Consider the following 17062-nt stretch of genomic DNA (forward strand, 5'->3'; position numbering starts at 1 on the left):
ATCGTAACATTACTTTTGCGGTACCAAACTTTCGCTATCGCGTTTTTATTAAAACGAAATCGAAATGTATTATATAAGCCGACATTACGTAGATTCACGGAAATAGATCGCTACTGAAGTCCGTGCTCATATGTAGCGGTAATTTATGACACCCATAGAAAGGAAATGAGCAATGCATTTCAGTTAGTTAACAAATACGATTGTAATGTTAGATACTTAAAATACATATCTCTCTTAGTTCTGTCTGTATGTTTTGCTTTTGAAATGAAATTGATAAAACATTATCAAAAGAAACGCCACTGACTATAGCTTATCATCATCCCCTGATATATCATTTTCACAGGTAAATAGAGATCGACGTCTCTCGCCGCCTGAGTGAGCACAGCGAACACGGTGGGTCTTGCTAACGTTTCGTGATCTTTAGCGTACCGATCGCGGGGGAACGCGATGGTTTCCCTTATCATCGCAATCTTTCGTGATTGAATTTTGACGACCCCCCGGCATAATTGGTGATCATCAAAACTCTTGAAGATCTTTCAAGCATCGTGTAAAAGTTACACTTATTGTGAAGAGATCTGTACTCCACAAGGTAGGTTGGATGACTGAGAAGATAAGGCCTGCTTCTCCTCTCCGTTTCTTACTTATGCTTGTGTGTCCATTTAAATATTATTTGATGAAAGGTATGTAATTTCTCTTTCAAATATTAAAATGGGCTAAACTGGTCTCGGTTTTCCATAATTTAAACTGTATAGGTTAAAATCCGCGGAACAAAGTTACGAATAAGTTAGTAACAAATATAAATTATGACATAATCCGAGTCGTAGAATGAGTGCTCCTCATCTTCGAAAATCTAGTGGTTACGCTTTCTTGGCGTGGTCCCATTAAAACCCGTTACTGGATACTGGAAGCGGCGTTTTCAATGGCGAAATTTCGGGTATACGATACTATAAAATCACGAAGCTTCCAAACATTGATCATTTTGGTCGCGGTAAAGCATTTGCTACATTGTGAGATATTACTAACAGTACATGATGAGAGAAAAAAAGAAAATATTATCCATACAAAATCTGAAATCTCACTTTCTATTCAGCGGCTAGTCGAATCCCTTCAATGAGTCTATTAAATGATTGTAATTTCGAAAATATTGTCATTACCTGAGATTTATGCAATTTACGGTAAGCTATACTTGATTTATTACCTCATGAACAAAGACAATTAAAAGATAATCCTTAATTGTATTATAAACATACAATGTTGATAATATAACTAGCAAACGTTTGATCTATATCCAGCCGTATTTATATGTATATATATATCATGCATCTACCATCTTCGCTAGCCTAGGGTTATAACGATCCGATACGATCTTGGAGAGTTGGAAGACCTGATCGTACCGGATCGTAACCCTTGGTAGGCGAAGATGACCAACTATGTATACACAGGGACAGTATATAGTACTATACGTCCCTGGTATACATGCCCAGAGGTTATTGTGTTTACGTGTACACATGATCCCATATATACACACAGGCCATGTATGTGGGCAAGTCATTGTGTGACAATGTTCTACGAGGCGTGACGCGTACGTTTTATATACATGTATAAATAGCATAATATTGGCGTAACCTACGTACGTCATTACAATCATCGATTTATTTGAACCAAGCCACAGACTAATTGTGTGTATGCTTTCCGGAAGTAAATATCCACATGTGTTGGTTTTACAGATATCAAGGTTAACATTATGGTAACAAGGAGAAGGACTGCATCAGTTGTCGACGTTTCCGTGGTAACCAACCATTCAGCGAGGTGTGTGTGTGTGTGCTTCCGAGGCCTTGAGGACTAACTAGGGGTATCCGTCTGAGGTAACGTATATTTGTAATATAGTCCACATAAAATAGGCCTCATACGGGGTGTTACATTGGTGACTGAAGTAACGTACAGTTTATCTAGTACACGTGTGTTCGTTCTTGTGAACACTGTACATTCAAATGTATGTACGTGTATATGTAGTGCATGCAAGCTTTAAGGTGATGCTGACCGATAACACTAGCTGTAATAACAGCTCATGGCAGTAGATACAGCTCGTCGACTAATCGTACGATTTGAATTTGTTAGTCCATGCGAAGAAAACAGTATTGTGTTCAAGAGGCTCTGGTACCCAGAGTGACTGACCCTATATGTAGGTGTTGTGTCACAGAGGAGTGTATCTACATGTAGGTCTCTAATGTTATTGCTAGAGTTAGTGTAACCTAGAGGTGTGTAACCTAGAGTTACTGACCCTGTATTTAGGTGTTGTGTCTTAGATTAGTGTACATATACCCCTGGAGGTAAACAGTCATAGCAGTATTAAACTGATTTCTAGGGTTATATGTGTAGGTATTTAATTTATTTTAGCTAGAGTTTATCACATGTCCCTTGACAGCTGATGATTTATTTACTCCTGGAGTTACCAGGTTTGTTCCTGGTTCCTGTGACAGTGCCCTAGGTTAAATGGTCTGTAGAGTTAGTCTGACAGAGAGTTTGTGGTAGCTAGAGTTACCGTCCCTTGAGAGCTGATGTGCCCAAGAGAAACCGTGTCCCTAGATTTATTTATCCCTGGAGTTACCATGTTACTGCATGGTTTATGAAAGAGAGGTACTGGTTTCTAGAGTATGTGTCCTAGCTTAAATGATGTGGCCGAGAGTTAGTCCTAGAGTTACAAGTTACTTTGTCCTATAATATTGACTGTGTCCTGCAGTCATAACGTCCTTCATTGGTTAAAACTGTTTCTGGTTTACGGTGTTTCCTGTCATCTGTCTATAGCGCCACTTAATTACTATTTATATCAGTCACTAGATTTACCGCCAGTTATTAGTATTCCGGATTCGGCGATCCGGCTTTGGTTCTNCTGTCTCCTACACTTAGTGTTCCCTACGATACCTTTCTCTAAAGTTAAGAACTGTATCATTTAGGTACTGATTTCAGTATATAACTATGTCCTAGTGCTACGGTAAAAGAACCTTACTGTCCCCTTCATTTACTAGGATACAGTAACTTTACAAAATAGTAGATTTAGTGAACGGTAACGCAAAATGTCTTTTACTTTAGAAAATATTAAGTGCAGAACGCAAGAACTCGTGGACACATTGCTTCAAGAGACCAGTAAAGTCGGACAAAGGGAATCTTTATATACCGGACTCAGTAGCTGAAGTACATTATATCCAGATCATAGTGTCTTTAAGACACTTCAACTTTAGAACACACTACTTCCATTACGTAATAACTCAACTCTAGGTACAGTTGCTACACTGTATGCATGTATGTTCCAACATATGTTCCAACAGCTTCAAGTATAGTAGAGTACACAAGTTCTCGGAATCGGCTCTTCTAGGGACCAATAGCTCTAGGGGACAACGTTACTCAAAGTGCTGTTACTCTAGGGACTGTAACTCAAAGGGATGTAACTGTAGGGACTAACTGAAAGGGACTGTAACTCAAAGGGCTGTAACTGTAGGAACTAACTCAAAGGGATGTAACTCTAGAGATGTAACTCAAAGGGATGTAACTGTAGGGACTGTAACTCAAAGGGCTGTAACTGTAGGGACTAACTCAAAGGGCTGTTACTCTAGGGACTGTAACTCAAATGGCTGTTACTGTATGAACTAACTCAAAGGTATGTAACTCTAGAGATTTAACTCAAAGGGATGTAACTGTAGGGACTGTAACTCAAAGGGCTGTAACTGTAGGGACTAACTCAAAGGGCTGTAACTGTAGGGACTAACTGAAAGGGATGTAATTGTAGGGACTAACTCAAAGGGCTGTTACTCAAGGGACTGTAACTCAAATGGCTGTAAATGTATGAACTAACTGAAAGGGATGTAACTCTAGAGATGTAACTCAAAGGGATGTAACTCTGGAGATGTAACTCAAAGGGCTGTAACTGTAGGGACTAACTGAAAGGATTGTAACTCTAGATATGTAACTCAAAGGGATGTAACTGTAGGGACTAACTGAAAGGAATGTTACTGTAGAAACTGTAACTCAAAGGCCTGTCACTCTAGGGACTGTAACTCAAATGGCTGTAACTGTATGAACTAACTCAAAGGGATGTAACTCTAGAGATGTAACTCAAAGGGATGTAACTGTAGAAACTGTAACTCAAAGGGATGTAACTGTAGGGACTAACTGAAAGAGATGTAATTGTAGAAACTGTAACTCAAAGGGCTGTTACTCTAGGGACTGTAACTCAAATGTCTGTAACTGTAGGAACTGTAACTCAAAGGGATGTAACTGTAGGAACTGTAACTCAAAGGGCTGTAACTCTAGAGATGTAACTCAAAGGGATGTAGCTGCAGGAACTTTAACTCAAATGGTTGTAACTGTAGGGACTGTAACTCAAAGAGATGTAATTGTAGAAACTATAACTCAAAGAGGTGTAACTCTAGGGACTGTAACTTAAAGGGCTGTAGTTCTAGGAGAGTGACTGAAAGGGCTGTAACTCTAGGGAACGTAACTCAAAGGGCTGTAGCTCAAGGAAACGAAACTCAAAGGGCTTTAAGTTTATGGCGAATAATTCAAAGGGCTGTAACTCTAGGGGAAGTAATCCAAAGGAATGTAAATCTAGGGGAAGTAACTCAAAGGGCTGTAATTTAGCGACAGTAACGCAAAGGGCTGTAATTCTAGCGGCAGTAACCTAAATGGCTGTAAGTTTAGGGATCTTAAATTATGTTACAAATCAACACAAGTGCATGTTATAACCTTATTCTGGTAAACATTAACATTTGATACATATATAGGGACCAATAACGTCAGAATGCAGGGACTAGGGCCCGTATTCATGAAACCGTTCTCATGCTCAAGAGTGAATATTGTGCTCAAGCCAACTTTCTTGTAACTTGCTTAAATAATTTAATACGGTCAAAAAGTCAAGTGTAAATATTGAAAACAATATATTGGTCGGCTGTAAGTCTCACCAAAAGTCTTCAATATCATTGACAAAATGTATTTTTTCTATCGATTTATCACGGAAACAAGGTATTGCGATTGAGCACAGAATTTAAGTTTGAGCATGAGAATGGTTTCATGAATACGGGCCAAGGTTATTACTTTGTTCTTAGAGTAATTGATTTATAATACTTTTGTGTCTTACTAGAGTTCTTGTCTCCACTGCTACCTCTACTAATGCTAGTGTTACAGGTAACCAAGTTAGTTGAAAGAATAGAACCCTGTATAGTCCATATTGTTACTTTAACGATTGTCATTGGGCTGGGCCGAATAGCCGTTGTTCCTGGGTCAAAGCCCCTGGTCAAACAAAAGCATGCTTTCTGCAGGAACTGTAAAGTAAATAATTTTCCTTTCTCAAAATACTTAATGTTATCTTTTTTGATACATGTAAGATTCTCTGTACATATGAATCAATTTTAACTTACAGGTCCCAAAATGAAGTTTACAAGATTTTATAAGAGGTGGGAAGAAAAACTAGGAACACCCTTCGAGAAATATGGAGCAATGGTATCGAGATATCCATGGCATATCTTGATTGCCTGTGTGACCATCAACTGTCTGCTTGGACTAGGGCTGTTCCGGATAGAGAGTGAAACAGACACCGAAACGCTGTATACACCCCAAAACAGCCAGTCCAAGGCAGACCGGGCCGTCGTCAGGAGTATCTTCACCGACGACAAGTCCGGCTCGAACTTCTACAGCAAGAGCACTACAGAGCAAAACATGTACGCTGACATTATTATTAAACCTAAAGACGGTTCTAACGTCCTAACAACGACGTACGTGGATGAAACCGAAAGGATATACAACTACATTAACACCATGGTAAACGTTACCATCGACGGCACTACTCTTAGTCTGGCGGACGTTTGTGCCCTGCGAAGCGGAAGCTGTGTTGTTGATGGGGACTTTGTTTTCAGTACAGCCTTCCGCACAGCAATGGCGTCTAACACCATTAGCTACCCACTATTTAATTTTGAATATCTCAGTGGGGCTTTTGGGGATGCACAGTCGTCAGGAGGCTACCTCACTTCCGCTAAAATGGTTAGGTTGATTTTCTATCTGAGACAGGACACATCAACAGCATCTTCACGGTCCACGGACTGGGAAAAAAAGTACATAGAGATGCTAGAAACGGTCTCCTCCTCTTTGGTTGACATTGCTTATTCAACATCAACATCTTTGGATGACGAGTTGGCGAAGAATGTGAACGGAGATATCCTGTACTTTGCCGTTACGATGGCAATGATGTTGAGTTACGCTGGATTCGCCACTTCCGGCGGAGACTGTGTTTCCGACAGACAAAATCTGGGCCGCGCAGGTGTGGTCGCAACAGGAATCGCTATCCTTGGAGGGTTTGGCCTGGTCAGTGCCGTTGGTGTTAAGTTTGTCAGTATCGTCGGAACGCTTCCCTTTCTGATCATAGGTGAGTAATGCGTGACAGATAATCTTTATTATAAATTTTAACTTATCAACTAAATCATCGGTTTAACGTTATATGCTCTCTATCTATAGGCGAAACGTCCCGTTTACAATTTCGTCACATCTTTGTACATGTAAACAATACAAATCGCTCGATCGGTCATTTCTTGGCAAAGGGCCAATTGATCTTGAAAAGTTAAAATATGTTTGATTTTTCAAGTTTCAAGTTTTTATTTCCGAATGCAATACAGCATATAGGTTAAATGTATATATAGCAGACAAAACATATTTCATTTTTTTACATGGCGGAGGACAATTCCATATTAACATTTATCACACAAAAATGTATACATACTTCAGCACTATTACTGCACGATTTTTTTTTCTTTTTGCCCAATCCAAGTAATGTTTTGATATTTTTAGCATGACAATAATTCAATAAATGTATATACACTTGGGCGTCGGTAGTAATATTGCTTAAAGTATGTGTTTCTCAGTATAGAATTAGCAGGACAAGCAAGAATACAATTGATCTCATCTTCAATATAGTTTTTATCGCAAGCTAGACATATTCTTTGACCTCTCGGAACACCATGGTAACGTCCAGATTCTATGTTAAGGGAATTCGCCTGCATGCGATACTGACTCAACAATGTTTGGAAATAGAAGTTAGAGGCTTTACTAAATAGAATTGAATACTAAAAGACGTTTGGAAGATGTTTTAAACGCACCATGCAATCCTTAAATACATTATTATGTCATGCAGACGTTGAGTATACATTTCCACAAACTGTTTTTCATTTTGAAAATATTGAACATCCCAAATATGATTAAAACCCATTCTATATAAATCCTGTTTAACATGATAAACCCAGTTAAGTTGGTTCGTACATTGTTTGTGTATAAAGTAAAAATTTGAGACGTACATATTTCCAACTACCAAATCTCATCGAATACAAACATAAAATTGTCGGTAGGCTGATCTAAGGACTGGAATAAAGAAATAAAATATATAAGTATTAACCGAATCTTATGAATGTAAATTAAATATTTGTTATCGTAGGTATCCGACTGCTGTTTGGGTAGGAAACAGACTGTTGTTTGTATAGGAAAAATCTGTTGATGTGTTGGGTTCCGAATGTTGTTTGTTTGGGTTTCCGAATGTTGTTTGTTCAAGTACATGTATCTGTTGTTTCTATATACATACATTGTAATATTGAATGTGTTGGTATTAAACTGATATGTACGTAGGAACATTTATTAGTAAATAATTTGTAGACAATTTTTATAGATATCTGGTATCAATATGATAACCCTGCAGGTATTAACCTGTACTGTTTTATCAAATCGATACTTGTGCATAAATGGGACTGTTTTATGTAGGTATTGGTCTGGACGACATGTTTATCCTGATGTCCTGTCTGGCGGACTGTCCAGTGAAAGGGACGATTGAAGAGAAGCTCAAAGAGACGATGAGAACAGGGGGCGTGGCCATCACCATCACATCTATCACCGACTTTCTGGCGTTTGCCATTGGTGCATCAGCTTCCTTTATCAGCGTCAGGAACTTCTGTCTGTATGCAGGTAAATTCCTCCGCAAGCACGTGTTTTAGTTATCATCAAAGTTTGACAGCGAATCATCCAAACCCCAGATCAGTCAATCTAGCCAACATGACCTAGCAATTACATGTATTTTACTACAATGAACAAACGTTGATCATGGCAATCTCGTTCAAAATGCCTCAGAGCTTTCTGAAACTGTATGTTTTTATATATCTGCTATGTTTTTGTATGCTTCAGGAGTCGCTGTCCTATTCTGCTACATCAACCAACTGACCTTCTTCCTTCCCTGTATGGCGATCAATGAACGCCGAATGGCCCGACACTACCACTGTGGAACGTGTCGTCCTATAGAAACTCGCGAGGAGTTACGAGCGAAGGGGAAACCCGGTTGCCATGTTTTTTGTTGTGGTGGACAAGTTCCGAGGAAAAGGAATGACAACGAGAGTCCTTTAGAAAAATATCCAAAGCTATTTTTTCAAAATATCGTTCAAAGTTTACCAGGAAAGATAACGATAGCAGTGCTTTTCGTCGCTTATTTGGCAGCAACTGTTTACGGTATAACAAATTTTAAGCGGGGCCTGCTCCTCAGTAACTTAGTGAATGAAGACTCGTATTTTTACACCTACAGTAAGCTCACAGAGGGCCATTTCACCTCGGAGATCACCATAGGGTTTACAGTAACGTCAACTCAGACCTACTCTGACGCTACTATCCAAAGTCGTATTTCCGATCTGTTATCGAACGCCAGAGCTGACGCTGACATTAATCCGAGTGTAACTTTTGATTGGCTCACGGACTACAAGAGTTCCGGGTATTACAGTGCTGTCAGTGAGACAAGCTTCATAGCAGGCCTAAAAACTTTCCTAACAACCCGACCGGACCACGCCAATGACGTAGTCATCAACAGCGCTGAAACGAACATTGTCGGTGCGAGGTTTTTCGTTTTGACAAACGATCTACCCGATTCTGAAGAAAGAGGAAACATAATGCTACAAATGCGTGAAGTAGCAGACAATTCTCCTCTTCCAGTAGTTTGTTTTTCTTGGCCGTTTATATATTTTGACGAGTACGCTTCAGTTTTCTCGATAACTTTCACAACAGTCGGTGTGGCTATAGCCGCGATGTTTGTGGTTACATTGCTGTTTATGCCTCATCCTTTACTTGTTGTTTGCGTCACCGGTACCATGGTGATGATATGTGCCGGCATGTTTGGGTTTATGCATTTCTGGGACCTCACCCTGAGCTCGATTACTATGATCGATATTGTCTTGAGTATCGGATTTTCCGTCGATTTTAGTGCGCATATCTGTCATGCATACATTACAGTAGACGGTGCCACACGAAAGGAACGTGTACATAGAGCGTTAGATCGTGCTGGTGGCCCTATCATCAACGCCGCCATTTCTTCTATTATGGGGATTGTGGTCCTCGCATTCTCATCCTCGTATATATTCAAGAGTTTCTTTAAACTGATGTTCTTAGTTATGGTATTTGGGCTAGCGCATTCGTTGTTGTTACTTCCGTTGATATTTTCATTGGTTGGACCTGTTACGGAAGTAACAGTGACTCCCAAACCAAGCGTCACAGATGTGAACGTCTCGACAATTAGTGTGCCGTCAGACCAACAAACGAACGATGATATTAACAAACCAGACAAAACAGAACTGGATAATGGGGAAGGCGTATACAATGAAATAATACCCCAGAAATCGGAACTGGATAATTGGGAAGACATATTCATGACGATACCAAATGGTTCGACTCCCAATGTTACGATCTCTACCAATCTCTGATGCGACTAAATCATATTTTCAAAGTACATGTAGTAAGCTGTCGGAATCCCGCATACTCAGGAAAGGTCACTTTTGATCAAATAATCCTCCAAGCGGAAATAGTGTCCTATCAATACACTTTTCACTTACTATTTCGTTATGAAATCCATAGCATCGTCAATGACTCATTGTTCCACCGGCAGGACTCGCCATCTCCGCATTAATTAGAGTTAGTTGCTCTCACGTAAAAAGATGATTTTTGCCTACTCAGATAACGGGATTTAAGTTTGTTCATTCGAATGAATGGAAAACATTGGAAATGGTTGCCGTCAAAGAAATAGTGTGATTCTCTATTCATGTAGATTGTTATTAGACTATATGCAAGTGAGTTAAACAGTCGAGATGTTTGTGATATCTAGAAAACGCAATGTTGTTCATGCTTTATAATTTGTGTTAATTTATTGGACTTTGTCTTTCGTCTGTTTTGCACCTAGCAACGGGTAACGGTCACAATGTTTTATTTTCTCTTCGTTGCAAATAGCATAAGTCATCTCGAAACTGGAAATGAACCAAGTCCTTATCAATAAATAAGGCCGGGTATCCGAACATAATGTAGACAAAGGGTACCGAGCTCTATAGGAACGGCTGGGCAAAAGTGAGTAGAGGAGTTCGTAGAAATGTAGCGGGCACATATACTTAAACACTGAGGCTGGAGATAGCATCGTATTGTTTATGTCCACAAACATAAAGACATTACGCTACTGGTAAAGTTAAGTCATACCACACTGATATATATTTCATAGGCAGAAATGTAACTAAAAATATATCTTTTTATGAATACTTGAAATAATTTACATGTTTATTTAGATGTTTGTTTTCACAGATTCAAAGGTAATGTCAGAAATCATACTCCGTGTCCATAGTGCTTAAACATTCTTTAGGTTCTTATTGCGTTAGTGTGTTTCCACTGGTTTGCAGTGAAACATATCAACGACTCCTCCTTACTAATTTAAACTTGACAATTTCGGCAAGTCTGTGCTATTTCATTAATTGTTATTAAATGTATTACAGGTGTTATTATTATCTTGAGTGACCATTGACCCTACATGAACACAACGAATGGTGTGTTCATCCGACATGGGACATGCTGCAATTACAGAAAATATATGTACATAAAGGTCAATTAAGTAACCGGTAATGCATTTCAGAGGTGTATTGCTGAACCTTTATGAAAGCATTAATTCGCGTTTGGTCTATTAACTTTGTGCATAATAAGATTTTATCTTTAGACTCAATCACTACATATTAAACGGAAAAGACTGGTATTGCATTCCAGGAATGTTTACACGAATTTCTCCCTTACAATCACTGCTGATTGGTAAATATTCCCCACTGTGGTACCGAGTATCAGGCCTTATACAATGTAATGAGCCGATTTTTTTAAACGGGCAGAGGCCAATCAAATTGACAAGTACTGACGTATTTGGTTTGTTTTGGAAACTATGAAGAATTCCGGAACATGATTTATGTTCTTTATTTTAACTTTGAAGTATCTTTACATTTATTCTATTTTTGTTTTTAATTTAAACTAATCTTAAGTATGTGAGTTGTATCGTTTGTTTGTAAAACTCTGAAGAATTCTTACCATTTTCCACATTAGTTTTGAAACTCTGAAGTATTGTGGAACATGTTTTATTTTGTTTATTTTATAAAAATATGAAGTATTTTTTACCATAATTTATTGTTTTCATATTAAAAAATGTTTCCTTCAGATTCCTATTGGCAACCTTAGGAACAGTACGATCACCTAATATGATGTTCCATGGTAACGTAATGGCTCTTTCAATGGTCTCATTATGCGGTACCAAGATTGATTCAAAAAGGTCGCCAGTAAGTTGTGGGAAGATGTATGTATTACCAGCTTAATTTATTTTGTCAGTTAAATATATTACTGTACTAATATCACCTGGATCACTGATGATGACTACTGTTTCTGCTGACATGGAAATGGAGTACTCAGTTGCTAGTGTTGATCGCTTTGACCATATCATTGGTAATTACCCTTGTCTCTGCTCTGCCCTCTAGTGAAGAATGACGTGACGTGCCATCCGCACCTCGGTTCTTTAGACCTGGACGATAAACAATAATGAAATCCAAATCTGCAGCCATCTCTGTGTACTAACTACGTCAGGGGGTTGTTATCTGTGTCTCCTGCGACATGCCATCCAACTAAGTAATTCCTAAACATTTCAGTTTCCGACCTTCTTTAAGCAAGAAACTCTAGTCGATGTGCATGATACCTTGTCTGTGGTCTTGATAGCCCTCTGCTGGCGTAAGCGGATATCCCATCACAGGTGGTCCACATAGGCGTGACTTTAATGCTGTGGAAGCTTCTTCCTGGTCTTCTGCCCAATTGACGCTTAGATTTCTAATCACCCTTCTATGTCGGCATCGGAACTGGCATCAAGATCATCAGGGGCTTTGCGATCCTGCTAAAATTCCATACATTTTCTCGCTTCCCCCGGATTTCTTGTCTGCGGCCAGGCTACAACCTTCTCAATGTTGTCTAGGTCCGGCTCTATTCCGTCCCCGAAAACTATGTGGTCTACATACTTGATTTTCCTCTTAAAGAGCCAGCACTTGTCCGGGGACAGCTTTAAACCGGCGTCTGCAATACTTTGTTGACCTGAAGTATTGAGGAACAAGTTATGTTGTGTCTTTATTTAAAACTCTAAAGTATTGTTGAACATATTTAAATATATGTGTATTTTGAATTCAGAATTTTACTCTGAAGTATTGTGGAACAAATTATATTATATACTTATTTAAATTCCTGAAGTATTGTGGAATAAGTTATGTTATATCTTTATTTAAATTCCTGAAATATTGTGGAATAGGTTATGTTATATCTTTATTTAAATTCCTGAAGTATTGTGGAATAAATTATGTTATATCTTTATTTAAATTCCTGAAGTATTGTGGAATAAGTTATGTTATATCTTTATTTAAATTCTTGAAGTATTGTGGAATAAGTTATGTTATATCTATATTTAAAACTCTAAGCTTATTTTGTGCACATTTATATCTCTTCCTTTCCAAAAACCTTTACCCAATATGGCAGTGCTTTTGGTTAACGGATGAATAATGCTTTCAATTGAGCGGAAATGTCAAGTTTGACGAACAGCCGAACCGCCGATAACATATTCCACTAAAACGTATAGATACGTTAGGATTTTCTCATGTAAGGATGCCAAGTTGGATCCAATATTGCCGCCAGTAAGTTGTATGAAGATGTATGTTTAACCCTGCTTAACTTGATTTTGTCAGTGAGATGAAGTATTACGGACTATTAGTGATGTCAGTGTGCCAAATATGTAAATAAGGGCGATATACCTGTTTCTCAGGTTTTCTCCTAAAATCGTTTCTTTTCTTATGATTTTTAATGAATTTACTGGTTTTACTACTCGCGACGGCTAAGGGCATAATGAGACGGAAGCCAAGTGAACGCCACCGAAAAGAACGAATTGGTGGGAGAGACAAGAGGAGATAGAGCATCCAAGAGCTGCAATTGGGGCTGCAAAACATTTTGGTTCCTGTAGTGTCTCTAAGCAGGATAAATATGACCAAATAACTGATTTTGCAAGGGAGTTCAATATTAGCCCCCTCTTAATTACATTTACCAGCAAGTGGAAAAAACGCTGCGTTGTGAGAAGTGGACCAGTTCCATGTAAGCTCAATTGAAATATTCTGCAAAATGAAACTAAAACTATGTTATTATAATGGATAAGTTTCTGCCAATATTTTGATGCATAACTACTTTAAAAAGCATAATTTTGCTATCATTACAAAGTACGATTCCATTCCAATAATAAGGGAGGCAACTCGTTCACACTTGCATACAGCAACGGCTGTAGTCTCAATTGAGGAATGACTAAAAAGTACTAAAGCACCATATGAACCTTTCTCTTGTCATCGTTTTGTAGTAAGAAATTAATTCAAAGACAGACAATAATTTATCACAAATAGCATTATTATCATTTGAATGTTCATAATCAAAACATTTTTTCAAGATCTAGTAATATTGTGGCGAAATATACCGCAAAATGATGAAGCATAAGAGGCTTACCAATATGGAACACCTAGTCTTTTTCACCTTACAAGTTCTCAGCGTAAATCTTTCATTTGTTCATACTTTACCCTTGTTTATCGATTTTAATTCAGAATTACGGCTTTGTCACACTCTAGTATACTTTGTTTACCATCGTACAGAAGGCATTTCAAATGTATTTTTATATATAAAATGTGTAAGTATTTAAACGTCACAGTACCAACAGTTCCATAAGATTGACACGCTAAAAAGAGGTGTTACGGTTGTTCAGAATGGCCGCCACGTTTACCCTGTTTGATTCTAACACTGGATTGTATTTGACATAACTGCACTTATAATAACTTGTATTATAGTTTCCTGGGTTTTTAACGAAACTCATCACCTCGTTAAGAACTACAAAAGGACTATGTTATACATGGTGTTGTCTTTTTCGTCCTCTTTACTTGTATTCGACATACAGGGAAACCATTTGTCAGGATGAATGTTAACGTTACAAATGGTATTTGGCGGTAATTTGGAGGAAACGTTTAAAGGATTTTTTTTAAGAAAAAGAGAAAATGGACCTTGACATGTTATTTCAGCAAGTGAGACGGCATATGGAACAAAAGTATTATTTGTAATATTATTTTGTACATAAAAAAATAAACACGTACTGCAATACCTAAAATTGATGCATATGAGGTTTGATTCCTGAGAATATTAAAAAGTTGTTTTGAATAATAATATCTATAGTGCCGCTTGTTAAAAAATATATTACCAGTATCCGCTATAGTTTTATCTACCATACCTATTTAGGCTTAAAACTATCAAATTACAAATGTGATTCACTTAATTCACAGTAATATGCAATGTTGCTTAATAACGTGATGTACAAATCGAATTTGCTTACGCATCACTGTGTGTTACATCACTGTGTGTCACATCACTGTGTGTTACATCACTGTGTGTAACATCACTGTGTGTTACATCACTGTGTGTAACATCACTGTGTGTTACATCACTGTGTGTTACACCACTGTGTTACATCACTGTGTGTTACATCACTGTGTAACATCGCTGTGTGTTACATCACTGTGTGTTACATCACTGTGTGTTACATCACTGTGTTACATCACTGTGTGTTACATCACTGTGTGTTACATCACTGTGTGTAATATCACTGTGTGTAACATCACTGTGTGTTACATCACTGTGTGTTACATCACTGTGTGTTACATCACTGTGTGTAACATCACTGTGTGTAACATCACTGTGTGTAACATCACTGTGTGTTACATCACTGTGTGTTACATCACTGTGTGTTACATCACTGTGTGTTACATCACTGTGTGTTACATCACTGTGTGTTACATCACTGTGTGTTACATCACTGTGTGTTACATCACTGTGTGTTACATCACTGTGTGTTACATCACTGTGTGTTACATCACTGTGTGTTACATCACTGTGTGTTACATCACTGTGTGTTACATCACTGTGTGTTACATCACTGTGTGTTACATCACTGTGTGTTACATCACTGTGTGTTACATCACTGTGTGTTACACCACTGTGTTACATCACTGTGTGTTACATCACTGTGTGTAACATCGCTGTGTGTTACATCACTGTGTTTTACATCACTGTGTGTTACATCACTGTGTTACATCACTGTGTGTTACATCACTGTGTAACATCGCTGTGTGTTACATCACTGTGTGTTACATCACTGTGTGTTACACCATTGTGTGTTACACCACTGTGTGTTACACCACTGTGTGTTACATCACTGTGTGTTACATCACTGTGTGTTACACCACTGTGTGTTACACCACTGTGTGTTACATCACTGTGTGTAACATCGCTGTGTGTAACATCACTGTGTGTAACATCACTGTGTGTTACATCACTGTGTGTGACATCACTGTGTGTAACATCACTGTGTGTTACACCACTGTGTGTAACATCACTGTGTGTTACATCACTGTGTGTTACACCACTGTGTGTGGTCGTATACACTTACACATACGATCAGCTCTGCCTGACATATGAATTTAAAGTTACAGATCATTAAAGTTACGAGATCAACTTATCGATATCATCCATGAAATCAAAAACAAATTCGTTTTACGAGATATTTAGACAATGCTTCAAAACAAATGAGTGGAAATAGTTATAAGGACCTGTTACATCGGTGATTTCTCCACTTGGTGTTAGCTGAGCTCTAGGGACAGGGGATAACTTATACAGGTGCATAATGTTTCACCGACGCCGTCCCAATAACTAGGTCTAGATAATCGAATAACAACGAAATGATCTCATTGATTTATTATGAAAACAGAATTGGATAACATTCCACAGGTATGTACACGTGTGAAGCAAAAATACCTAAATTATTTAATGATTCGTACACATAATGTATCACGTCAATTATCGGAATAGGTCCTACCTTCTGTCATGTCTGTAGACCAACTTGACTCAGTTCCCTTCTGGTTCTCAACCGATTGATTTATGGTCTCGTAAACATGAGTATATTTTATCCTTCGATGATATGTTAAGGACACTGACTTATGTATTTGTGTATATATCTATTTGTTTGAACTGTCTACATCTTGTACATAATATACCGAGCGTTCGGGAGAATATTTCGAGCGCTCGAGGTATTCAGGACATATCGTATACATTATAGCCATGTTTGATATGATACTACACAATTGCCTGGTGTGTTTACTTGAGATGACATCAGTTACTAAGTGTTGTATGACGTCAGACATCCGGCCATACTTTACAACAGTTTAGCACATAAAACTGCTGTTCTAAAATAGGATAGCAGGTAGATTGTACAGATGTTCTAGTATGACATCGATTTTATAAATATTGGACCGTAGATATCTAAAGAAACGGTAAAACACTAACCAAGTAAAGGCTGTTGATATTTAAAGTTCGGGTTATACTCTATCCATGTATTGTGCTGTTGATATCTAAAGTTAGGGTAATACTCTAACCAAGTATTGGGCTGTTGATATCTAAAGTTCGGTTAATACTCTAACCAAGTATTGTGCTGTTGATATCTAAAGTTACGGTAATACTCTAACCAAGTATTGTGCTGTTGATATTTAAAGTTCGGGTAATACTCTAACCAAGTATTGTGCTGTTGATATATAAAGTTAGGGTAATACTCTAACCAAGTATTGGGCTGTTGATATCTTAAGTTAGGGTAATACTCTAACCA

General features: G+C 38.1%; 1 protein-coding gene across 3 annotated transcripts; it reads left to right on the top strand.

The window, feature by feature from the left end:
- Nucleotides 1–529: 529 nt before the first annotated feature.
- On the top strand, nucleotides 530–11657 carry LOC110449283 (patched domain-containing protein 3-like). 3 transcript variants are annotated; one of them, XM_021496049.1, is made up of 5 exons: nucleotides 530–589; nucleotides 1728–1865; nucleotides 5414–6412; nucleotides 7792–7992; nucleotides 8209–11657. In XM_021496049.1, the coding sequence occupies exons 3-5, from the start codon at nucleotides 5422–5424 to the stop codon at nucleotides 9762–9764; spliced, it is 2748 nt and encodes a 915-aa protein (XP_021351724.1). In that variant the 5' UTR covers nucleotides 530–589; nucleotides 1728–1865; nucleotides 5414–5421; the 3' UTR covers nucleotides 9765–11657. The 3 variants fall into 3 exon arrangements, with proteins under 3 accessions (XP_021351724.1, XP_021351723.1, XP_021351722.1); XM_021496048.1 differs by lacking the exon at nucleotides 530–589 and adding an exon at nucleotides 1501–1582; XM_021496047.1 differs by lacking the exon at nucleotides 530–589 and having other exon boundaries at nucleotides 1546–1865.
- Nucleotides 11658–17062: the final 5405 nt, after the last annotated feature.

The sequence above is a fragment of the Mizuhopecten yessoensis genome, unplaced genomic scaffold, assembly GCF_002113885.1.
Source record: "Mizuhopecten yessoensis strain PY_sf001 unplaced genomic scaffold, ASM211388v2 scaffold4553, whole genome shotgun sequence".
NCBI classification, from domain to species: domain Eukaryota; kingdom Metazoa; phylum Mollusca; class Bivalvia; order Pectinida; family Pectinidae; genus Mizuhopecten; species Mizuhopecten yessoensis.

Excerpts from the sequence above, each read along its gene's own strand:
- LOC110449283 (XM_021496049.1), top strand. The coding sequence starts at position 5,422 with ATGAAGTTTACAAGATTTTATAAGAGGTGGGAAGAAAAACTAGGAACA. Across the intron at positions 6,413-7,791 it reads GCTTCCCTTTCTGATCATAG|GTATTGGTCTGGACGACATG; the intron begins GTGAGTAATGCG and ends TGTTTTATGTAG. Across the intron at positions 7,993-8,208 it reads GAACTTCTGTCTGTATGCAG|GAGTCGCTGTCCTATTCTGC; the intron begins GTAAATTCCTCC and ends TGTATGCTTCAG.